Source organism: Rhodamnia argentea, chromosome 3, assembly GCF_020921035.1.
Source record: "Rhodamnia argentea isolate NSW1041297 chromosome 3, ASM2092103v1, whole genome shotgun sequence".
Classification (NCBI taxonomy): Eukaryota; Viridiplantae; Streptophyta; class Magnoliopsida; order Myrtales; family Myrtaceae; genus Rhodamnia; species Rhodamnia argentea.
Window position 1 is genome coordinate 24,994,209 of NC_063152.1, and position 26,807 is coordinate 25,021,015.

Here is a 26,807-nt window from a genome sequence, read left to right on the forward strand (position 1 = left end):
AGAGCATCCACCAAGGTGGTGCGCTCATTTTGGTACCTATTTATGCCAAATATGAGTTTATCTCACTTTAAATTTTTCATGAAAACCCCTACTGGTAAGACTACAACAATTGAACCCTTAAAAGTTTTAATCCAATAATAACTACCCGTAATTATCATGATTCAAGGAAGTTTTGCACAAATCATGGTGTTTATCATGTTTCTTCCTCATCCGAAATGACCTTGAAAATTGGTTCATATGTCTCGTTAAATATATTAGTAGAATTTCTAACTTCATTGACTCATCGGTTCAATCGAGTGTCCCGCAAACTAAAACTAGATTTAGTCTTTGCCCCGTCCGGCGTATGATGTTAAACTAATCGGTCTAGTGTTTATGCTTCGTTAAGTGTGCATATTTCATGTTTTAGGTAAGAAATATATGCATCTCTATTTTTAAATCTTTTCTTCGTACACGCCATTGAAAAGCTTGTGTTTTGAATTTTACAATGAGCAAATGCTTACTCCCTATAAGAGACTCTTATCTAATCTGCAGTACAATGGGCATAAATTAACATATTGAATCCTATCCTATCTTATTCATGGATTATAGTCTCTCTACTTATATAATTGTTTTCATGCTCTACAACACATTTGAGAAAGTAAATTACGTCGATTGTTTAATTAGGATCATGACAATAGTTTTGATCATGCATTGAACTGTGCTCATGCATTAATTTGGTGTGATGACTAGAATTTTCACCTACTTGTGTAAATGGTGAATTACTATTAATGGGCACAAATTATTGGAAAGGTTTAGAGGTGTTATTATTGGCCTAATACTATTTTTAGGGACACTATGTGTTTGATTTAGGTCCCATCGAGCTGAATATGTGCGAAATTGGGACAACTAGAGGCAAGAAAGGACACGGGGCCTCACCCGGACATACAGAGGGCCACGTATCATGCGCGTAGCCATTGAGAGACATGTGGCAGTCACGTGTCTCCACCACAACACATGTGGTGGACGCGTGTCGCCGCATGGCTCACTGGCCCTAAGCCGACTCGTCTCAAGCCGACTCACCATAAGTCGACTAGTCTTCAACTGTTTCCCCTATATAAAACTTTGAAGTCTGTTTATTCATTGTTGGATCGTTAGAATAGGCTGTTACTTTGTCGAACCATCGTGCTCGAGTCTGTTGTGCACCGTCGCCGTCTCGGCTTGTGGCCATACTGCCATCGTGCTATTCGCCGGTGCCATTTAGCACTTTCGCCTTTGCCGATCGTCCGTCCATTTGTTCAATCGACCGTTCGTTCAATCATTCGTTGGTTTCTCGATTAATCGAGGCAAGTAGATTTCTAATCCTTATTACTAGATTATCTATGGTTTTGCTATTGTGAGCATTGTTTGCCGATCTATTTTGGCTATGATGGCTTCGATTTGGATGATTCTAATTTTTGAAATCCTATCCTCGAGTATCTTAGATTCTAGTTCATCATATCTCGATTGGTGGTGATTGTGGATTTTGGTTTGATTCTATTCTTGGATTAGGATTGAGTTTATCCTTGGATTCTGGTTGAATTTGTAATTCTATCCTTTAAATACCTTGGATTTAGTTTTGGTTACTTTAATTGCAATCTTGCGACTCTATAGCTGGTTTAGTCATTTAGCCAAGGAATCCTACTTGCGGTGGAGCTTCGGCTTACTCCCCGTTGATTAACCATTTTTCATATGAGCAAGCTAGTGAGAATGAAAGATAGCGATGATATTCTTTCGGGTGTTGGAGGCCGTGAATGATGATTCTGGAAATCAAGAGTAGATTACCCTCCTTTGCAAATCCTCCCAGAATAATATATTTAGTGATGTATAACTTAAACAAGATATGAATATACGGTATATGTAAACCAATTAGCTGAATGATCTTGTTGTTTGAGATGTGCGTGATCCGGTTAGTGAACCTAGGAACGGCCATACCTCTTTTCTTAATAGGCATGCATGCCAGTTGGATATTTTGAATCTATGACATTCCCGACCTAAATTTGTGAATATCATGCATAGCACAAACTTATTGCATCAAAATTGTTGAGTTTTGAAAACATGCATGCATGAGCATATCATTATTTTATGTCAGACTTCAAAAACCATCATCTTGGTATGGGACGAGCTGGACGAGCACTTAAAAATCATAGAGACATGGAATGGGACATATTGAACGAGACTCTCTTTGTAAGTATATGACTTGGGGATGAACCGTAACAACCTGATCCGTGTCAAGTTGGTTGGGAGTGTGCGCCGGTGCAGAGATGAGACATGTCCAAGGTGTAGCTCCTGGCAGCTTCTTGGAATAGATGAAGGTGGGGGTAGAAATGAACTAAGTTATGCATTGAAAAAGTGGGTCTAAATGTTGTGCTAGATTTGATATCGTTCTTGATTCCATATCGAAGCTATCTCGACAATCTAAGTCGATTTATGCTTTTGAAATCCAAAGTATTTACAGATTTCGGAACATTCTCGATCTTGGATCGAAACGATTTCGAGTTTAAGTTGATTTGTGCTTTTGAAACAAAAGGTGCATAGTTTCAATGATGAAATGATTTTCCCGAGTTTAAGTTCAAACAAATTGAAACTCGTATAAAGATGGCATTGCATCTTAGATATTAAAATGAAATATGATGAATGAGTTGAGATGCTATTGAAAAAGAAATGCTTGAAATGTTTGATAGGGAATTGGTGAAAGTCTGTTATGATACCTCTGATGGCAATGTTTTCGGAGAAGATCTCATCTGTGTGAGGGATGTGTTATTTGTATTTGCCTGTAGTGATGTGTCCTGCAAAGTTCTAGAGTGCGTCACAAAATGCCTAGAGGATAATTCCCAGAGATCTAGGGATTGCATCGGACTTGGCCTAGTGAGTGGGTGTGAAATATTTTTAGGACCGTAACCAACGGAACCACGGACATGGCATATGGATTTGGCCTCGTGATTGACAAACATTGTGTACGTCTTGATATATTGGGCAATTATGAGAAAAGCTTTGAGTTGTAAATTGAGAAAATGAGAATGGCATGATGATGTTGCCGGATTGATAGAGGTCGATGATGACCCTATATATAGTTTAAGATTGCGAGACGTGACAATTGAGGTTGGAGTACGCAGTGAAGCGTAGTAAGACCACATGATTAAGTAAAAAGAAATTTACCATAAGAATCTTTCTTTTAAGAAGGGAAAAGAAAATTTTCGAGGATGAAATTTTCTAAGGTGAGGAGGATTGTAATGACCCGAATTTTCACCTACATGTGTAAATGGTGAATTAGTACTAATGGGCACAAATTATTAGAAAGGTTTAGAAGAGTTATTATTGGCCCAATATTAGTTGTAGGGACACTATGTGTTTGATTTAGGTCCCATCGAGTTAAATATGAGCGAAATTGGGACAATCGGAGGCAGGAAAGGACATAGGGCCTCACATGGACATGCAGAGGGCCACGTGTCACGTGCTCGGCCATTGAGGGACACGTGGCATCCACGTGTCGCCGCCACATGACACTTGGCTGACATGTGTCGCACTATGGCTCAACCGTCCCGAGCTAACTCGTCTCAAATTAACTCACCATAAGCTGGCTGGTCTTCAGCTACTTCCCCTATATAAATCTTTGGAGTCAATTTATTCATCGTACAATCATCGGAATAGGTTGTTACTCTATCGGACCATTGCGCCTTTGGCTGTCCGTCCATGCCCACATCCATTGTGCACCGTCGCCGTCGCCGCTTGTAGCCGCGCCGCCATCACCCCATTCATCGATGCCATTCGGCGCTCTAGCCATCGTGCCGTCCATCCATCTATTCGTTCGTCTGTTCGTTCGATCATTCATTGTTTTCTCAATTAATCGAGCAAGTAGATTTCTAGTCCTTATTACTAAATTGTCTATGCTTTTGCTATTGTGAGCAATGTTTGCCGATCTGTTTTCACTGTGATAGCTTTGATTTGGATGATTTTGATTTCTGAAACCCTATCCCGGAGTATCTTAGATTCCGGTTCGACATATCTCGATTGGTGGTGATTGTGGATTTTGGTTTAATTCTATTCTTGGATTCGGATTGATTTTATCATTGGATTATGGTTGAATCCGTAATTACACCCTTTGAATACTTTGGATTCACTTTTGGTGACTTTGATTGCATTCCTGTGGCTCTATAGCCGGTTTAGTCGTTTGGCCTGGGAATCCTACTTGTGGAGGAGCTTTGGGTTACTCCTATTAATTAACCATTTTTTTAGATGAGCAAGCTAGCGATGATGAAAGATAGCGATGTTATTCCCTCGGGTCTTGGAGGCCGTGGATGATGATTCTGGAAATTGAGAGTAGATTACCTTCCTTTGTAAATCCTCCCCTAATAATCTATGTAGTGATGTACATCTTAAATGAGATATGATTATAAGGTCTGTAAACAAGTTGCTAAATTATCGTGTCGTTTGAGATGTGCTTGACCCGATTAGTGAACCCAAGAAATGTCATACCCTTTTTCTTTATAGGCGTGCCTACCAATTGGATGTTTTGTATTCCATTCACTTGTACCCGTATGGCCATCTATCTTTGTTTAATTAGTCTTCCGCATGCGCCATCGTACTTTGAAAGATTAATTAAAGAAGAATGCAAGTTTGGAAAGCCTTAACCTCGGGTGTGGCAATATGGGACGCTACATTTAGTCACATCCGAAAATATTCTTGTGATGGATCAACGTCCACCAAAGGTAGTCTGCTAGTGCATTTTTTATATCACGCTCATCCATTAGGGTTTTATAAATTCATGGTTATACTTGTTTGCCTAGTTGAGGTTTCATCGTTAATGATGTTAAACAATGAACAAGTTACATCAAACAATTAGTAGTCGTTCACATAAAATAAGAACCCCACATCATATCCGGGAAAATTACGAAAAAATATATTAAATCTGTAGCAATTGTGTCAATTGAGTCTTAAACCTTTTGCATTTGTATTAATTTGGTCCATCCGACCAGTCTTGGCCAAAAATCGTTGACATAGACACTGGCAATCCTATGTGGTGCTGGCGTGGACATTTTTAAATAATATTTGATGTTCGACTAGAGGAAGAAAGAAGGGAAGAAAAAAAAAACAAAGAAAAAAAAAAAAAAGTAATAATGTTCGAACAAATATTAAATTAAAAAATTATCCACATCAGTGCTAGCAGCGCTGCATAGAATGGCAGTGTCCATAACGGTGAATTCCGGCTAAAACTAGTTGGATGGATTAAACGAGCATAAATATAAAAGGTTTATGACTTAATTGACGAAAAAAAAAGAATTTTAGAATTGAATTGGTACAATTATAATAAGTTTAAGATTTTTTTGAAAATTCTCCCTTTAAAATTTTTAGGAGTTCGTTGATCATTGAAATAAATTCAGAGGTCAATTGAAATGAGTAGAGCGCACTTATGCACAATCCATTCACTCGCCTCATATGATACTTGTCTCATCATTTTATGATTGGCCTCAAATGTGGAGAATCCGAAGATTATGAAAGATGATGGCGTAATTCACCTCCCCCTTTCTTCTAAAATATGAAATAGGTTATAGCTCGTATATCAATTTTCTTATCTTTTTCATCAGAAATAACATTATATTTCATTCACTTCCTCGAAATATAAGAGATAAATATCGCAGTTCAATTGCAAACCAAAATAGATCCCACACAACTTGAAAATAAAACAAGCTCCAGATAGTTCGGATATCACTAACTTGCCAACAAATCTCAATGCAATAAAGGAGCTAGACCAACTCCATCCATAATCGTGCAAAATTGCACATATCAGTAATTTCACACAGGATGCAATCCGAGAAACAGTTTCCAATCCAATGGCAGCTATTCCTTACTTTAAGAACATAAAGCACTTAGGCTGCGTTTGGTTATTCGGATAAAACTCAGGATATGATATGTTTTATCATATCCTATATTTGGCGGTTGTAGCAGACATGATAAAGGGGGATATAGATGGCATATAGGGGGAATAAAATTATCCTTGGGGAGGGGGTGGAATAGATCCGGATAGGATTTCTCTTATCTATAACACTAGCACGGTCAATCCACCCCCTCTTCGTAATGCCCCATCCGCCACACCCAGCCACCTCTCCGGTGAGAGGCTGCCTCTCCGGTTGCGGCGGGCGGTGTCTCCGGTGGCGGACTATCGCAGATTTGCCGGCGGAGGTAGATTTCAACTCTGAACCCAGCAATGAGCATATGTTTAGCTGCTGTTTACTCATGAAAAGGAAAATTGTTCAGAGAGATTGAAAAAAGTTTCTTACTGCAATAGAAATGAATTCTTCGTAAAACAAATGTAATTGGTGTGAACATCATTGTAGAATCATGTGGCAATGTCTTTTATGTTTGACTGATTCTGATTACATTAAGTGCACGGGCAAGAATAGATCGAAAGCTGTTGCTTTGAGTGCTCTCCGACATGTTTCTCAAATTTGATTCACAAGAACGAAGCACTTCCTATTCTTTCATTTTTATTACTGGAGGGGTTCATTTGTGTCTGTTTTATGGGTCATTCTGCTTATAGGCGACAAGACACTTCAACATTTCGAATCTTTTTTCAGATGATCAATCAAGACAAGACAAATATCATAATTCCGCCTAATTCCTTAAAAAAAAAAATCCGAACTTTAATTTCAATGGCTTGTCGGCTTGCCGTCACCTCTCGTCCCCATCACGGCAGCTCCTATGGCCATCCTCTCGAGCTCTGACCCGACGGCCGCGGGGAGCGGTTAAAGATCCGCCTCGTCGGCTCCGGAGAAGAGTCTCCAGATGATGCAAATCAAGAATCATTATATTGATATCTAGTTTTTATTATAAAAAAATGGATGTGATAGGATATAAAAATATTCTATTTTAAATTTGCAGTTTACCAAACAGCGGATAGGATATGATCAAATCCATGGATTTCTTATTATATCCTATCCAGTCTTATCCGCTAGAAATTCGGCCAATCAAACACAGCCTTAGATCAACTTTTAAAAAAAAAAAAATCAGTTTGATTGATTGAATCAACTTTCCTTTTTCATATTGCAGAGGCACGAGCTTGGAGACTCGGCTACTTGGGCATCCATGAAACACCATTCAAACTCTATGAATCAATTAAATCCAAATATTTGGCTTGTATAAATGACCCCGATCTAGAGCAATTTGTATGCAATTCGTGGAATTTGAACATGTGGCCCGATTGAATGACTTTCGTTGTCACCTTTCTAAAATAACAGCATGGAACCTTAGCTATGCGACGGCCACAATCGAAATTGCAAATCGGTTTGTTGCCACTTGTTTTGAAAAGTTAAAGCTATCTACTCTCAACTTTATCAACCAAAAGTGCCATCTATTACGGGGAAGAACATAAACACCTTTCCCAATCAGGTAAATTCGTCGGTACATATATAAGAACGAGCTATATAAGGGTTTATTTACTAACACTCAACATTACTTTACCTAAGTAATGTTCATATAACATTGCTATTCATATAACAAAATTGGGGAAAAGTGTCAAACAAAAGTCCTAAATCTATTGCATTTGTGCTAATTCAATCATAAACCTTTTATTGGTGCCGGTTAAGTCCTAAACATTTTGTATTGGTGCTAATTTAATCATAAATCTTTTGCATTTCTATTAATTGAGTCAATCCGGCCAATTTTGGCCGAAAATTCGCTAACGTGGACGTCGATTGTCCTACGTGGCATTGCTAGAGTTGATATGGATATTTTTAAATATTATTTTAATATTTCAAAATAATTCTAATAATTTTTTAAATGATTGAGAAAAGAAAAAGAAGAAAAACCAAAATATTTATTAAAAATTATTTTAAATATTTTAAAATATCAACAAATATCCATGTCAGAGCTAGCCATGCTACGTATGACAATCGACATCCATGTTAGCGAATTTCAGGTCAAAATTGGTTGGATTTACTCAATTAACAGAAATACAAAAGTTTTAGGACTGAATTGGCACCAAAGCAAAAGGTTTAGAAGTGAATTAGCGCCAATAAAAGGTTTAAGACTGAATTGGAAGCAATGCAAAAGGTTTAGGAATAAATTAGCACTAATAAAAGGTTCATGACTGAATTGGTACTAATACAATACATTTAGGACTTTTTTAACACTTTTCTTACAAAATTGCGACGAGTTTCCTGTTGCGGTTTCGTTGATGAAAATGCTCTCGGAAAGGCAAGCATGATTAGACCCAAGAGGCAACAATGGTCGTCGGAAATACCTATGCTGTCCGCATTTTGACTCGTCATTAAGGAATTACCTAACCCACTTTGTAGTCTATAAGGAAAATCCATAGTGGAACTGACTGCTATTTTCTTTTCTTCGATAGGTAAATATTGTTATACTGCAGAATTTCCAAGATATGGAGGAGTAATCCCGCTACAGCTCCTTTGGAAAACGACTGATAATGATTTAAGCGCTGAGAAGACAAGGATTAGAGATCTAATCAAACAGGATAAGCACAGTACAGTATTTTTTATATGGTACATAGCCAGCGATTCATTACGACAGAGCCATTTTAATACTTTATTGTTAATGGTAAACTAGGATTAAATGAACTCTGTAACTTTGATTCTCTGATTATTATATATTTTTGTTCAAACTGAACTCCTTTTTGGCTTATCTAAAAAAAATTCCAATTGGGTTCTTTTGGTTGGTCATTTTCAATTACATTCATAATTACGTACACTGAATCGAGTGATGTTTTGCGTACTAAATTACATTAACTTACATAGCTTTATTGGCCGATTTATTCGTAACTTGATGGACGCAAATCCTTATCAATAATGTAGGCACAGAGGAGATACCAATTTCAAGATATAAATAATTTAAGAAAAGAGCAATTGAAAAATGATTCATAAAATTATGGAACTTAGCTGTTAATTTGAAAATGCAGTGATTCCATGTTGCCACAAATGTGATGATTTCACGCATTCAACTTGGATCAAATACTAAATACCAAATTGGTCAACAAATACTATAATAATATACGCTCACTAAAGGTGATTGGTTTCAAGATGGGTAGATTCCAGGCCAAAAACTTGGAACCTACCATGTCGGGATAAGTTTTCAAATTTTGGAATCATGAACTGAACTAGTTAACCCTATTACCAGCCCAAATACCGGCCAATTCTTTATTTGTTTGTTTTCTATTTCATTTCACTATACTAAGACATTAGCGGGTGCCAGATCTTTGGTTATTCGAAAGCATGGGTTTAGGGACAATTTTGATTACCAATTTATAGGATTAACCAGAAGAGAAGGAAGACTATCATGTATGATCAAGAATACTCAAATCGCATAAATATAGCGAATCTCAGTGAAGTTATAAAAAAAAAAAAAACAACAACAGCAGAATACCAGCTTTCTCCATTTCACAACTGTATAATGTAGGAAGAAGAAACATTTTGGACAAGATAGTTGGTCAAAAGAAAAGAAAATAAAAGACAACATGCCTTCACAATCTGTCAATCCAAGCTACAAATTTACACCAAATAAAGAGAGGTTGGTCCCATACAGACATTGGTTTTCAAATGACAATTGAAAGATGCTTGTCTGTTGCCAATAATTAGGAATGGAAGAGAAAATGGCCATTTTGAAGGCTTTCGTTACTCAACAAAGCCAGTTAGGTCCCTATTCAAAAGCAATTCGATACGATTCTACCCTAGAACATGACTTGGTAGAACTGATCATTTTAGGTCCTAAATCGGAAACCGAACCGGTCCTTGTATAAACTAGACTTGAACCGATTGTTTAAGGCCGATTTAAGCCAATTCCCGGGTTGAATTGGCCCGGTTGCACATCCCTAATTGCACACACCTTGTCATAAAGCCCTCTATTGCAAAGATATGATAATTTTTTACCTACACTATGAAACACCTCGATGCTTTCAGAGTATAATTTCACACAGCAAAGTTGAGTTGAGCGACTATAAATGGAAAAAAGTTTACCTACACACTTTACATGTGAGTCCAACTGAAATGTACTACCATATGAGATAGGCTCCACGTGAGACCCACATAATCTCGGTGGATAAGAGTTGGGCTCACATAATCCGGCTACACCCAATACATGCTCTTAGAAACATGTTTCGAAAGCATTTAAAAGTCCCTTGATTAAATGAATTTTTTGTTTCTTTTTTTTTTTTTAATCACGGGAAATTCAAGAAGAGAACCAAATCTTCATCTCCTTTGGGGCATTGTGATGGTGTGCTAGTAGGAGACACACTAACGAATGGTACAATGTGGTGTAGTGCTTACCTATTTTTAACCACGAGAAAGCTGCAACAAGGCAAATAATAATATAGTCCCAAGCATGCATTTGCTTTGCCTTTCTTGTGTCTTGTGACTTTGTTTTACCGGTCGATTCCCCAGTGCACGAACCCCCAAGACAGACAAAAAACAACTGACGCTACAACACAGAAAGAGAGAGACAGAGAGAGAGAGACTATGCCATGTTCATGTGTCATATGTGGAGATGTGTGAACTAGGTATTATTTACATGGGAAAATGGGAGAAGAACACAGGCAAAGCATTGACTTTGATTGGCGTATCTGGACATGTATTGTCAATTTCTCATACCGTATGTGGCCTTGCATGTCCCCTAATTTTGTGTTTTTTTTTTCTTTTTTGGACTTTTAATTATGTGGACAGGAAAATTTCTTTGGATTTTTTGAGTTGTACGGCCGAAATAATCCAATACCATCAAATTCAAATTTGCCCAAGAAAATGAGAGAAAATTAGTCAATGATAAAAGAATGTCATCACAAGCAATGGCTAAAAATATAGTGAATTTGAGGGAGAAATAACAGAGAATTACCTGGCTAAGCATTGGGGGAGACAAGCCATTGAACAAGGAGTACCCTTTTTTGTTGGTGAATGAGTGATTGAAGCTGCAAGATGACCTGATATGACGCCCTATAATTCATCTTAATGTGTAGCTAATTTTGGGACAAGTTTCTTGACCTAGCTTGCTAGGTCAAAAGTATGTTTTGGTGAGTCAAAATTGAAACCCTTGAAACTTAAAAGAACACACATGATATGCATTCTCATGTATTTTCGAAAAAACCAGAACTATGCAAGCTTGGGAGTATGTAAAAACCCATTTGAGATGTGGTATGATTGCATCGCGATGGAGTCAAAATTGAAACCCTTGAAACTTAAAAGAACACACATGATATGCATTCTCATGTATTTTCGAAAAAAACCAGAACTAGGCAAACTTGGGAGTATGTAAAAACCCATTTGAGATGCGGTGTGATTGCATCGTGATGCCTCGGATGCGGTCTGTGCATCTGTTGCTTGATTCAACCTATGTTAAAATCTTTTGACACCATGTTAACTATATCTTTGTTTTATGCGTAATAGACTGTAGTTCATCGAGTTCTCTGAATAAAATCAAAACAAGTCATTATGATTCAACTCTTACCAACCCCAAAAGCCAAGATTCGTGCAAACTTCGCCGGATCGACCGAAAAACACCATTTGTAAAGACAACACAAACTACCCATCGATAGGTAAGCTTAGAAATCCAGACTATTCAGGTGAAAAGACTAAACAAAAAGAGAGAAGGGGGAGGGGGGAGAGGGGGAAAGGAAAACGAGAAACAGGTTTTAAATTGTGAGTTAATTACCAGATCATGCTGGCAGCTTCAGCCTCTCAAACCAACACACATGTATGCCCACGAGACCAGTCCCCAGAGAGACCAAACCCAGAAATGAGGAATCGAAGCAAGTGATGAAGGGTCTCAGCTCTTTGTTGGAAAGCCTTTAAAAGAAACCTTCCCAGAGAGAGAGAGAGAGAGAGAGAGAGAGAGAGATTGATTTATGATACCTAAGGATTGACAAAAGAAGGCACGAGGCGTGCATGTCTTTGGTTGGAAACCCTCGTGACTCTTCTTCCCCCTTTGGACATATATGTAAAGAAGCATTACTTTATTAATGTCAGAAAGAGATTTTTTTTTTTTTTTTTAAGGGCTCTTGAGACACGGTGTTCTGGTCCATCCAAATCAATCATCACACATTTGAGCAGCGTTATCAATTTAGGGAAAAAAATCTAAATAAATGATAACATTTCGAGAACGATGATTGGTATAGCTAAACATATACATATATGTCATGTTTCGAGAGCTCCTCAAAATGTCTCCCTTAAAGGCATGGTAGACGGTGTATTTAATGGCAAGTTTAGGTCATTACAGCTATTGATGCTGACTCTCTTCCTCTATAGGCTTAATATGAGGACAACATAATTTGTAAATATGTAGAAAAAGGGGGACCGCTGGGGTCCTCTAAAAACATTAAGAAACGGTTTGAGCAGTTTGGTTAGAATTGATTGAGGAATCAAAAAGTAGTAATTGAAGGCGTGTATTGCTGTAAAGCTTCCACGAGAGCTCCTAAAAACTCATCATGAATAACAAAATGTATGTATGAGAGACATTATCATCACTAGGGAAGAGATATCATGAGAGGTTAATTGATTGCCCTAAGTCCTCTCTGGAGCTTTAACTTGCTTTATTTCTTCTCAATTTGTTTAATATATGTTTGTCACACATACATCTGCAAATTAATTATGAAAAGTTACGTGGGTCATCACAAAAATTAACATTTCGCCAGCCTTCCCTTTTTTTCCTTATATCTTCTCATCTGAAATGTATGCTTGTCAAATCAATTAATTAGGGAGTGTCCAAAAAGTCATAAATCTATTGTACAGCGGCCAATTTAGTCCTAAACCTTTTAATTATGCCAATTGAGTCCTAAACATTTTGACGACTTGTCGGTTCAGTCATAAATCTTTCAATTATATCAATTTAGTCTTAAACCATTTAAAGATTTACAAATCTAGGCCTAAACGTCCTAAGAATTTGCCAATATAATCATTTCCATCCGAATAATAGATTTAGGACTAATTTGGAAAATCTTCAAAAGGTTTACAATAAAATTAATTGAAATGTTTATGACTGAATTGGTAAATCGTTAAAAATTTTAGGACTCAATTAGCACTATTAAAAGATTTAGGATTAAATTGGCCCTCGTATAATTTTAGGTTTAGTACTTTTTAGACAGTTATCCCCAATTAATTATGAAAAGTTTTGTGGGTCATTCCAGAAATTCACACATATACATGGAATTTCCAGCAATAATGCAGAAGAATAATTATCACATTACCATCACAATTTATGAGAGAAGACTGTTAACCCAGGCCAGGTTGGTGGAATCAGTTGAGGGGCATCCTTTTGTCTTTAGCTTTGGGTGGTTCTTGTGTCTGTATGTGGTGTCCAGTGGCCTTTGACAAACAATGACATCTGGACAAAGCCCTAATGGAAGGAGAAAAGGACCACAACCTTATCATTGTTTAATTAGTTGATTAAGGGGAGAGGAGACTTCACATGGCTTTGCTTTGTAGTTGAGCTCAAAGGGCTGAATCGCCCCCCATTTGATTAAGGTTGGTGGTAGTGGTGGTTGTGAATAAAGCAAATGCAAATTAGGGTTTTTCTTTTAGAGACTGCTTGAGGATTTTTTATTTTTTTTATTTTTTTTGGGCCCTTTCTCTTCCTTGAGGCCCCACCTGATGTGTTTTTTTTTTTATAATTATTATTATTTGGTTATTATCTCTGCTTTATAGATAGGGTTTTCAGATGCCTTTTGTTTGTCCCTCACCATCCACCATCTTTTCTGTTGATTAATTAGGAGCGGTGCAAAATCATTTAGATGAATCCATGGTCCTTATTGCCAGAATATAGAAGAAGTCCACTCTAGCCACATTTCACTGCTAAAGGAATTAGAAGGATGAGTCTTTCACCTAAATAATGCTTGAACTACAAAAACTCGGTCTTTCTCAATGCAATGAATTACAATTTAAACCGTAGGAATATCTTTTACGCGACCAATATTGAGGGTGAAAAAATAAATTTGGCGATGTGGCAAGCTCCAAATTGGGGTTTTTAAACACCTCTTCATAAACAATTTTCGTAAATCGTTCTTTACACCTCTAATTTTGTGGAATATTGCGAGTTTTGCTATGGCAAATTTAGAAAAGAGATGTCGAAGCGAACCCTGCCTAATTCGACAAGTCTCTGTGCACATCTTTTTCAACTCCAAGTTGATTGCCGGTCAATGTTGAAAGAAATATTGGAATATATAATATATTTAAAGTCAAGTGGAAAGACTAAAAACAAGAGGGTGTTAACAACTTGTTCAATGGGTAGTTCCTAACTTGTCCCCACCTTTGACCTTTCTATTCATTTTTCCTTCCATTGGTAAATGGATCGGTTGGTTCTCATGTCCACCTCACATCACACAAGAACAAATAAATAAGATTTAAGAACAGTCGATAGAACCATTGGGTCTTTTGGAATCTTTTTCACTTTCTTGCATAAAAAAGTAGGAGCAACTAAAGCAAGAGAGATTAGTTATATAGTTTCTATTCGACCCCATTAAAGCCCTACCTAAAACATTGGGAGCAACCCTCTTTTTCCCACCAAAAATTAAGATGAAAAATTTTGGAGGAGATTAGTCAAGATTCCCCATTTTTCAACGTTCTTTTCTTGAAGGTTTCACTTAAAAATTTTGAAAAAAGCAAAAGGAAATAGATCAGTGTCTCAGCAATTACCTTGTCGTCAGGGTAAAGCTAGGTTAGATCACCATCAACTTGAAATAAACTAAGGAAATTCGAAAGAGATAATTAATAGGACAGCCCATGAAGGCTTTTCCTTTTTGTTCTTTTCTTGCTAAGACGAACCCTTGCAAGGGTTGGTGCAACCACCACCGATTGATTTGAAAAACTTGGGGCTTTCCAATTTTTGAAACCACTCGTATGATCTTTAGTGGCTGGATTAGTTTAATGAAAGGGGTGGTGAAGGACGGAGGTTATTAATTTAGTTTATCCTGTTACAGCTGACAAAAATGTATTTTGTATGGCCCTCCTCTGTGACCAAAGAAATTTGTTGAACGACTTTTTGGTTATCTGATTAGAAAATCTGTTGTTGGCCTCCAAAAGATCGAGAATACAAGAGAATTGGAGAGGGGTTAGTGAGCTTATCAGGAGAATCTCGCTCGAGCAGATAGAATAGGCCGAGAATTTATGGAACTCGGCATGCCTGTTTCGAAAGAGTCAATCTTAAAAATCACAAAACAAAGCTAGAAATCACTTATCTATGCGTATTCGTGTGTGGGACTTTAACTAATCTCAAATATGCATACATTCGTCGACGTTCCTTAGGAGCTTCACCCTTCAACAACGGGGTTTTTTTGCTTTGATAAGTAAAGCGAAGATGAGAGCGGACAAAGGCATTAGTGAACAACATGTATGTAAGTGCGTATGCATTTTGGTATGCAAGAGTGAGGACCATCCAAGGCACATTAGCATGATCCAAAATTTACAGCAAAGTCCCATACCACAGATTCGAACCCACCATCGAGCCACATGGACAGCTGGATATGCCCAGCAGCGTTGACCTTGAGACCTGTAAAATTACCTGAATAACACACTTTTCTCCACCTTGAGACCCGTGGATTATCCAAGGTGTACCCACGTGTAAACAACATTGTTCATGAGGATGCTGTCTCTCCCCTCCTAATTACTTGTAAGCATTAACGACTGCGCCAAATCGATTGGAGTCTTGAGCAAGTTCGTGGTGGAACAGCTGGTAGACGTGAGCCATCCACGGTTGGCAAATACCTATCACAGGCATGGACCAATGTTGGGAGCTTTTAATGAGCCCTGATTAACCTAAATTAGACGACTTTGGGGGGTCCACCCTAATGTGATTATGTCTTCATGTTTCCCATGTTGAGCATCCATGTGACATGCCCTAAAGATCTAGCTTGTGCATGGTGATCATGGCAAACACGTTTTAGTTCCAATTCCACATCTAAAAGACAATGATTAAGAGACACAGATGAACCCATCAATCCATGATGGCTGCTTGGCAGTTTCCAAAAGTTTCTGTCCCTACAAACCATTACCTGACACCTGTGGTTAAGAAAAGATTTACAAGTTCACACTATGTTTTTGTGTGCCTACTACAGAATGTCGAAGAAATGTTTCTAATTCCCCAAAAGTTTGCCTACATTCAGTGTTTTTAACTGAATGATGGTTTCTGGGGGAACACAACTATGAATTAGGGTTTTGCTTTTGGGTGTTGCAAAGTCTTGCTCTATGTCTCGTGCCTTTTATGTATGGATACTTTCCCGATCGTGGCCGACCCCGCCTTCAGAAATCCCCCAAGAAGATAATCGCCACTTACTGAACCCACCCGAACCGTCGTTTTTGCATACCTCACGCTTGACCTTGATACCACGAAGCCTCGTTTTCAAGCTTACAAAGGCCAAGGGAAAAAAATCGGACCGCGGCACAAGCATCATTCGACAAATGAGAATAATAGGAATCGTTATTGTATGCGAGACATAATGACGAAGACCCTTAAGACGCTGCTTATGCAACGTCTGACGCGATTTACATATTCGAACAAGCAGGTTTTGCAATTTTCAATCGTGAAGTTACTATCCTTTCCTCATTTTTGTTCATGTGTCCAACAAGAAAACCTTAGTATTCTCAAATTATAAACAAAAAAAACCAGTCTCACCGTACAGCTTCAACAAATTTGAGCTCTTCCACGATTTGGAATGTGTGGCAGAGTGGAATCTCATCTTATCAACATCCCTTTCAGGCCCAACCTAGCCAGAGCTAGAAGCTCCTTTCCTGAACCGTGATTGATGGTTGTGAAGTGATGACAAAATACAGATTAGACGGCAGGCGAGCAACTTGCCCTGCAAAGGTCAGGAGTTAGATGGCTCGTGTCCGAGCAGATGGCAAATGTTGTTGAAAGTACAAACCATTTCTCAAAAAGAAAACAGTTAACAAGGCAAAGAAGCTTCTTGTTGGTAGCAGATGTTTATGATATAGATGTGGAGAACAGTCTGGCGGTAAAAACATGGCAAAAGGAGTAACTCAAGGAATATGGAGTCAAGTCAGGTCAAATTCAGCCTCAATCTAGCTATTATCTTGATTGATTGATCTAAGGAGTGAACGGCTCGACTTCGATCTTGTAAAAGCTGATGGTCACCTCGTCAAACCAAGACCAAAAGGTGACTCGCTACTAGTGATTGAGCGATTACAACGTGAGTACAAATGTGCGAATGAAATCATGAGTCTATATTATCATGTGGCATCAGAATTGATCAGCTATTTCGATTATCTCTTATTAGAATATGTTCCTCCCGGAATGAAAATCAGGAACCAATGACCTTGCTTAAGGAGGATCCAGTATGTTGACATTAGACTTCGAGAGGCTACCAATTGAGAAATCCCAGCGTTCCTAGAACGGATCAAAGGTCGAGTGTATCGTCCGCGATTGATAGGGAAAGAAAATTGGTGCGGACCTTGCAAGGGCAAAGACGAAAACCTGATTCAAAGCCATGCATTACACCATTCTAGGTGATGCAGTGTATAGGGGAACACCTGAGTCAGCTTGTTGTAATGTGTTCATAAGACAGATTATGGTCGAAACTCGTGAAGGAAGATGTGGTGCAGATCCATGATGAGCCAATTCCAGACAAATGGGCTGAGATTGTGTGAGCCCAATTAATCTAGGCCAACATTTTATTTATTTTTTTATTTTGTCGAAATAACATTCCATCCATATTTCAAAAAAAAAAAAAAACAAGCTACAACTTCAAAATAAGACAAGTTCCAAATAACAAGATAAATCATCGGAACAAAAATAGGGTCACACACTCAAAAAACAAATCTAGGCCTTCTTCAAATCAAAATCGGCGGCCAATTACCGAATCCGTCGTCAGCAATGAGCACATACCGAGATCTTCATTTGTTGCTATGACTTTGCCTTTTGATGGTGCGCACCTAAGTTCAGCGTCCCCAACATATTCGCCATGTTGAATGAAAAGGTTAAATGAGCACGGATCCAATAGTGAGAGTGAAACATTTATAAAGCTTATCCGATCTCCTTTAAAACTAGATTTGTCTACTAACGAAATCCAAGAGAAGCGCAATCCCGAAAATATAGCTGAAAATTTCTCAAAAAGGGAGAGAGAAGGTTTCAAATCTAGACTAAATTGGAAGAAAAAGGCTCCACTAAACGGAAAGAAAGCAAGAAATAAAGAACTAAAATAGTTAACAAAGAGAAGAAGGAAGGGGAGGGAGAGATGTAGCTCAAACCCTGCCTTCCATAGAGGTAGAATAAGAGAGCTGTGTGAGATGTGAGGGAGAGAGAATGGAGGTGGCAGCTAGGGCTTTTGGGGACAACTAATTTGAAACACTTCACCAAATAAAAATATATAGTGTTTGGAGGGCAAATATTGGAATTTGTCCAAAAAAGACTAAGTATGTTACATTTTTTCCAATTTAATCATAAAACGTTTTAACTTTATCAATCGAGTACTAAAACATTTTCGCATTTTGTCAATTGAGTCCATCGGCTAATTTTGACTCGAAATCACTGACGTGGACGGTATGTATGTATGAATACATATATATACTTGTAATTTTTTTTATTAAAATACCCCTTCTCTGATGGCAAAAATAGCCGCATGCTCGCTAGCCGACCAAAAGCCCTTATTTAAGACAATTTGGCAACTCCATGTCTTTATTTGAGAAAATAAGAACACTTCAAGCTCTTATTTGATATTTTCCCTCAAATTTTCCGTTTTGCAATTTAACTTTCCAGCTCTTAAGTTTCTTGCCGTTTCAGATCGAAGGAGGACTTTTCCCATCACTTTTGCTATCGAGAGCTGGCACGCCTCTTACACGCCTTCACACCCCCATCCATCTTTGAAGCCGTCGGTTTGAGCTGAGCCTTCCAGCTTTGCAAGACGATCGCTGTGCTGGAATATAACAGGCATAAAGACGACCACGAGAGGTTAACAAACATATTCATGGGATTTGAGCCGACGCCATGGAGATGACCAAACGTACTGTCACAGATACACCAATTCATGCCATTACTCGTGAAAGAATGAAAGCAGAAACGTCGGCAAAGAGCTCCGTTCATGGAGTACATCAGCCATCCATTAATTACATTACAGGTGACAAATTGAAGAAACCTTAGCCTCTGTGGTGGAAAAAGCATAGTAAATAAAACTATGGACAGATATTCCAGCTATGCGAGGATGAGCATCTTATTCATTTCATCTGCCAGCTTTCTCGACATCATAAATCTCTCTGTCAGGTAACTATGCCGTCCTTCTTTTTCCAATTTCATGGAAGCAAGAGTGCTGAATCCAACATTTTCTTTACAATTCTTGGTTGGGGAACAGGGAGAAGGGAAAGAAAAGGCTTCAACTCAACAGATGGGCCTAGATAATGATCTGTCATTGTACATAAATAATACAATCATGCAACAATCATTCTTCTCCAATTTCTATCTTAGGCCAACCTTGATCAGCCTGCAACTTTACAAACTTGGCTAGTTCCTTGATCTCCTCCTCCTGCAATCGGGGTCCAAACGTGCATTGCCCTCTTGGGGTGCAGTTCTCACCAAAGCCCTGAATCGCAAATCGAATGTATTTCCTTCATAAGTTTACTCGCTGAAAAGCCTCGAACAGAAACAATGGTAGATTTATCTCATATATCAAGAGAAAATGAATGAGATTTCCATAGGTCTTACTGGCATTCTTCCTTTGCCAAAGTAGGTAACCCGGTAGATCTCCTCTTCCGTGTCGACTCCGTTTCTATAGTTGTAGCAAGTAAATCATTTTTCAGGTATAGATTGGGTATGTACTCTGATATGATCAAGGGAAGAGAGTGTCGAGTTTGAGATCACTGCTAAAAATTAAACTAAGGGCATATTCAATTGGGCCAAACAGAAATCGACCAATATTACCGAGCCTCAACGCTAGGGGAAGCAAAACTTTGACATCTAACCCAATGAAGGTCCCAAATAAGAAACTGAATATCTGAAAGCATGGAATCTCACTCGGTACAGGCCATTTTGCAATGTCTCATACCTTTGTAAATCTTTCATGAACAGTGTTGCACCCTAATCAGAAGAGGACAAAATTGAAAATGAGCTATAAGCTAAGAAAGGAACATGCATTTTAGAAATGAAGGGAAACTCACTGGCTGTATTATGTTCCCACCAGAATCGTGACATCCAATGCATGCCCGACGAAACAATACTGCTCCTCTTTGAATATCTGCAGTTTGACCAAGTGACACTGCAGCATAAAGGCAGACTAGATTAGAGACAAACAATCTCAAACGGTAATCACTACTGCATGAATGGGAAACAGACATGACAAGACGATATTAGTGAAATTGTTCCATATCTATCAATATCATTTGGTAAAACAAAATAAAGTCCATAACTTCGAATGACAGTGTGCCCCTATTTCCCCTATCTTTTAACCTGGAGGCATGCAATTATATAAGACTACAGCAGCTTATCAGATAATTTGCAGAATCTGTGGAACGGAAAAGTATCATGAGTAGCAAGAATTGATTCAGCTAAATTCCACATCAAAGAAACTTATCCCTTGCTACAAAGGAATCACCCTAAGCCCATGGCAACTTCCTCAGAAGTCCAGTGGCAACTTTTACTCCCCAACATCGATTTGGCATAGCACATGCAAAAAGGAAGCAAGAAGACGACATTGTGTTAGGACACCACCAAATGAAGAAGTTCTGAAGTTCAAAGTGCACACATCTTCCTTTGGTAACGTAGTATTGTCAGGGAAGGGGAGCATTCTTTGAGATCACAAGTCGTTTCTAAGCACATTGAGCTGCCTGATTCAAATGGGGGTGAACTCAAAGCTATTCATGAAGCATTGCTGATTTTCTCTAGAATCGGCTTTTCATATTTGCATTAAGAGTGACTCAGCTATGGTTGTTTCTTGGCTAAATAACTTGCATGTGAGACCATGAAAAATGCAATTTCTCTTTAGCTCAACCAGTAATATCTGCTGGTTATAACTTCTGCTCATGTTTTTAGAGTGCAAACCTTTTAGCAGATCGATTGGCGCAAAGAATGGCTTCAGGGGAGTCGAACATTATCACCTTGTTTTAGTTCTGAAAGTTTGTACTGCACATTTCTTGTTGTTGAGAAAAATTTCTTTGCCTCTCAAAGGGATAGAAAAAGCACAATACACACACACACAAAAATATTAACTTTAGGCTCTTAATTTCACCAGGATTACAAACTCTCCCTCTCCTGGGCAGGATCTGCAGGAACCAGTGGGTACTGGATCAACAACAATTCTCATTTCTCTGAAAAGCCACTTCAAATTACCACGTCAGGGACTTTTTTATGTGGTATGATGCCCAAAGTATCGGGTTGACTATCAGCAAAACGCTTGAATTTCACGGATTCTCGATAACCATGGGTAAGCTCGAAAATAGGTTGTGGAAAGGAATCTTCACCCTTCAGACTCGAGAGAAGGCAATTGTTTCCTTATCACGGTCATGCTGTACTATATTGCAAAGAGAATGAAGCTAGAAGCTAACTGCAGCACCATTGCCAGCCACTTCACGGTAAGTTTACATTGTTCTTGAAGTGCAATTCTTTGTTCTTGAAGCTGGACTAGCTTTACGAGTAATCACGTAAAGCTACAAATTAACAACAGGGTAGAATCGTGTTGGTTGCCACAGATGCGAATCAGACCATCCAATAGATTATCCTTCTTCTTTTTTCTCTTTTTTCGGCTTTTGATTTCGTCAAACGAATCGAATTCGAAGCATGAACACACCATCCCCACCGACAAATTCAACATGAAACTCAAACACGTTCGACACTGATCGCACCCCCCTCCACACACAGACAGCAACGGCAACGGACGGGCATTACGGCAACGTCAAGGAATGAGGAAGGAGGAGGCGTACCTGGAGAGAGACAGAGAGGAGACAAGGCAACGACCGCGGCGACGAGAGGCGGAGCAACGGCGGCCCCGAGGAAACCAGCTCGCTTGAGGTCCCGAGGAGCTTCGTCTCCGTCTCTTCCCGGCCCTCCGCCTCCTCGCATTCCTCCCGCGACCACAGTGCGCTGCGGGGCGAACACAAGGCGCGAGCTTCAGTGCCCTGCTTTTCGGCCTCGCAATCGGCGAGCGGCGGAGGTTGCCGAGGCCATGAGCAAGAAGAAGAAGAAGAAGAAGCTTACCTTGTTCGCGAGGAAACGAGGAGTAATGTTGGTAGAACCAGACGAGGAGCATTGAAGAAGCTGCATCACTCTCTCTCCAGCTGCGAGTCTGCTGCTCGAGGAGTTCTGTCTGGCTATGGAGAAATCAAGATTTCTAGCTCCAACACGTGACCCTCACGTGACACAATCTGTCTGGCTGCCATTTCTTTACACTAACATCTCCTTTTGTTCTTAAACCATCGTTAAAATGCTTTAAATATGCCTAACCCTGTTGTACGGACGGCGGCAACATACCGCCTACTCAATAAAAACGTGTCTAGATGCGACGACTGATTGAAAAAAAAAAAAAAGAAGGTGAATTTTCCAAACATAGATCTCATATCCATGTATAAACGAGTTGGCTAAACGTGATTTAGCCGATATGAACACGCTCGATTGTGTGTCGTGTAAAAAAGTGGTGTCTAAAAGGACGGCACCATTTCCACAATCATTTTAGCTAAGACACTTTTTTCTTCCAGTTAACTTATCGAAATGTCCTTCTCTCTTTTTCTCTCTCTGTTCAAATTATTGTTTCTTTTTTTTATCGAGCTAATTTACAGAGTTGCCTTTATTTTTATTATCACTCGTCAATTTCACAATACAAATGCTTCATTACACCTAAATCAGTTTATTGTATATTATTATCATCTTGACTTGAGAATATTTGCCAATTTTAATTAGTGGTCTTGTATTTTCATTTGCAAGAAATTTCTATTTATGATAGCTTATGAGCACAGAATCAAGTGCCTTTTTTCTTCGGATAGTGTAAGTGAAGCTAGATTTCAAAGGAGAAAATTAAAATTCAATTTAATTATTTAGCTGATCTTGATAAAAAAAAAAAAACAATGGAAGAAAATTGATCAAAATATGAAAATGTTAGTTTGTTAAAAGCATGATCAAATGTTAAACATATTTATATTTAGACAATATGTAGATATTAACAAAGGATAAACACATAAAGGAAAAAACATGAAACTTCTTACTATTCAACTCCTACTTTGAAGAAAGTAAGTAATGTTGGTTGTAAATTATCTCAAAGTAAGTGTATCAAAACTTTAAAATATGCTTAAAACTTTCCGAAAAAAAAAAATTACTTGAGTTTGAAATTGCAAAATGTGTAAATAAAAATTCAACCTCATAATGCAATTCATATTGAAATGCGAAAAGCTAAAAAAAAAAGAACAAATCAGCGATATTTAACTTTAGAAATGAGGTACACTTTGAGCTCTTATTTGAAATTTGAATGCACTCAAGTTCTATGCCCTCGTAAATTACTGCACAATATACTTCTTTTCAGTATAATTCATATATAAAATGCCGCAATGTTATAATTAAAGTCATCCCTTCATCTAACAATTTAAACCTTTAAAACAATTTGTCATATTCTCACAAAATAAGCGATGCTTCCCTTAATCTATTTCATAAAAAAAAAATAAACAGTTAATTGTGTGCTAATAAGCCATTATGACTATAAATTTCCAACCTTTTATATAACTTTTGTCATTAAGAAAATGAGACTATAAATTAAAAATAGCAACATTTTCTAGGCAAAGTGATAACATGATGCATGAGAAGATGATATTTTATTGGGTGTAATTTGATATCTATATTGTGAAATTGATCATTTAAGAGTAAAAAGAACTAAAGGCAGTTATGTTGGTTAGGATGATGATAAAAAATAATAATAAATTGAAGAGAGAGAAGTGTATTTCAATCTGTTGATTGAAAAAAAGGAGCGACTTAACCAAATGAGAGTGGAAATAGCCTCACCCTACTAAGCTCACGCCTTACCGTGCGAGACATGAGACACCCTTTTCATTCTACATGATCGTGAGTCTAATGGGCTCGTGGGGCCCTAGCCCAATAATTTGTCTCGAATTAGCACGGGCATGAGAATTAACTTAGAGCGAATTTAGAGATCATTCTATAATAGCTCACTACCATCGAGCTTTGAGTTTAGCGCTTAAAAAAAGTAAACGTTTAGGCTCCAAGAGCTTCCCAAGAATTTTACCAAGTATGAGAACTTTTCTATAAGAGGACTTTCTTTTTGTCATCTAATAATGATAGGACGAGTTGCGAAGTCTAAGCATAATGATATTTCCACACCCAAAATATCCTTTTTTCCGTAACTTTTTTTCAAAATCACCCCTCGGCCCGATATCAAACCAACCCAAGCTAATCCATTGATCAAGTCGAGACCGATTATTTAGGGGAACCCGCAAATTTAACATGAGATCTACTCAAAATTGCACTTGAGCGCATGCATTTTCAATGAATTGCAAAATTTACCACTATTTCTAGTCTACCATGAAATGAATGATCTCTTATCAGTTTACGTATGAGCCCCGCATGAGGCCTACTAGATGTGAATGGTCAAGATCATTCGGTCCATGATAGATGGAGTGTAGAAAATATTTTTACTAATGATTTTGATCGCACAAAGTTGACGGTTAGATAGCGCCCGCATGTTAAATTGAGTTACCAATTCGAGTGCATTTATATCCTTGCCCAACGGTTGAAAAACATGTCTGGAACTCTTAGAATATGCAAACCAAGAGAAAAATCTTATGGATGTACAGGTTCGAAAATATATATTATCGACAATTTTCATCCACGTTCTTCCGGGTCGCAACGAATTACCCCGAACAAAAAGGAAAACACATATTGAATGGAAAAGGGGATTTCGGAACGAACCATTTCGTATACTAAAGACATCAACTCCAAAATTCAAGAATCAGTTAGTGCAAAGTGCTACGAATCTCACTAATACTTTGCACTTTCCAAACCTGTATGTTATGTTGTTGTCACGAATCTCACTGAACCGAGTCACACGACAATGAGAAACAAATAAATTATACTAAAATACTAACATTAGAAGAAATCTATACAAATATTAATGTTAATTAATTAGAACGTGCTAAGATTTGATGAATATAGGGACTTTAACATAAGATAACGTATCATGGTTGGGGAAGGATAAGAAAAAATCCCATGTTTCAGCTCGTAATATTCTATGCTAACCCTCTCATCTACACCGTCACTTCCGCGCTGCTCGTCGAGAGCCTCTACTTCATCTCCCTTGTCATCGTCATCATATAACGGATCTTCCTTATTATTAAAGGACCTCAAGAACGGAGCTAGAGCCTCAACTTTGCCGGACTCACCGGCGGATTCGTTCGTTTGCGCAGCAGAACTGTCATTTATGTAAGCTGGGGAAGGTTTGTCTCGCAGCTCAATCTCTTCGTTTCCGACTCGAAGGTGCCGTGGCGACATGGGCGGTCCTATGAGAAGAAGGGCTCGTGAAGAAGTCCGGGGAACGAGAGTAGCAAGAAAGAAGAGGAGGAGGGGATAAGGCAAGAATGGACTCAGAAGTAAAGCCTCCAGTTTGGATTGCGAAAAGAGAAGCGTTGAAGATGGAGAAGAGATGTTCTCCTATACACTAAATTACATGAATATCAAGTTATTAGAACATACCTCTCTCCCGTTACTCTTCCTATTGCAAGAAACTTAGGAGTTGAAGCATCGACATGGCAAAAGGGATCTTTTGTTTTTTGATTTCACGTGACTTTTCGAGATCAATTTTCTCGTATAAACGAAATCACATAAGAATCAAGCTGTGTCCTACTCGCTGGCTAGTTAAATTTTTTTCATTTTATCATTCCATTGATAAAAACATCTGAAGAGACACAAATTAGACTTGTTGGGAACTCTTTTTTTTTTTTTTTTAAATCTGTGTTCTCTTTTCTTGTTTAACAATTTCAACCTGCTTGTTCAACGTTTTTTTTAATAGAATAAGATGATGTGGGCAATTAACCAACTAAATCTGAACTCCAAATACTCCTTTATTGACCTCTTTACCTTTGAACATCCAAAAAATCTAAATGCAACCGTCCCTAACTCGTAGTACCCCTAACTTGAAAATAGCCACTTAATCAACCTAAATGACCCCTACATTCCAAAGGACCACAGAAGAACTCCTAAACCCTAAAATAAATCCTCATCGATGCCCGTCAAGAAGCCATTTGATAAATTGGTTAAAAAAAAAACAGAAATAGACGATTGAAGGTATGGGCGAGCAGGATCCGAGTGAGTGATTCCCACCGTGGAATCGAAAACCGCCGACTAAGAGCCAGTTCCAAAAAACTGAAAATAAAAATAGAAATAGAAATTGATAGTGGTGCTACTTGAGTAAATCACGTGGCGCTTCTCATGGTTGTCTTGCAATCGTTTCGTGCATAGGACATCGGGCGAGTGAAGTTCTAATTCTTACAGTTTCTAGAGAATGGCTTTAGATTCAAATGTCATTGAGTTATTGATAAATCGTAACATCAGGTTTGATTCTATTTGATTACATATCCCGTTACTTTTCCCGTTGCAAGAAACTTAGGAATTGAAGCATCGAAAGGGAAGTTTTCGCGGCAAAAAGGGATCTTTTGTTTTTTGTTTTCGCATGACCTTCCGAGATCAATTTTCTCGTACAAACGAAATCACATAGGAATCAAGTTGTGTCCTACTCGCTGGCTAGCTAAATATTTTCATTTTATCATGTCCATTGATAAAAACATCTGAAGAGACACAAATTAGACTTGTTCAACCCTTTTTTTGAGTAGAATAAGACGATGTGGGCAATTACCCAACTAAACCTGAACTAC

At 38.3% G+C, this 26,807-nt stretch overlaps 1 protein-coding gene across 2 annotated transcripts; it reads right to left on the reverse strand.

The window, feature by feature from the left end:
* Positions 1-19,242: 19,242 nt before the first annotated feature.
* Positions 19,243-22,226, reverse strand: LOC125314421 (cytochrome c6, chloroplastic-like). 2 transcript variants are annotated; one of them, XM_048276599.1, is made up of 7 exons: positions 22,138-22,220; positions 21,864-22,023; positions 20,106-20,203; positions 19,994-20,025; positions 19,654-19,717; positions 19,370-19,531; positions 19,243-19,330 (listed from the first exon to the last, which is right to left on the reverse strand). In XM_048276599.1, exons 1-6 carry the CDS (start codon positions 22,201-22,203, stop codon positions 19,391-19,393), a joined length of 561 nt encoding a protein of 186 aa, XP_048132556.1. In that variant the 5' UTR covers positions 22,204-22,220; the 3' UTR covers positions 19,243-19,330; positions 19,370-19,390. The 2 variants fall into 2 exon arrangements, with proteins under 2 accessions (XP_048132556.1, XP_048132555.1); XM_048276598.1 differs by having other exon boundaries at positions 19,243-19,531; positions 22,138-22,226.
* Between the last annotated feature and the right edge of the window lie 4,581 nt (positions 22,227-26,807).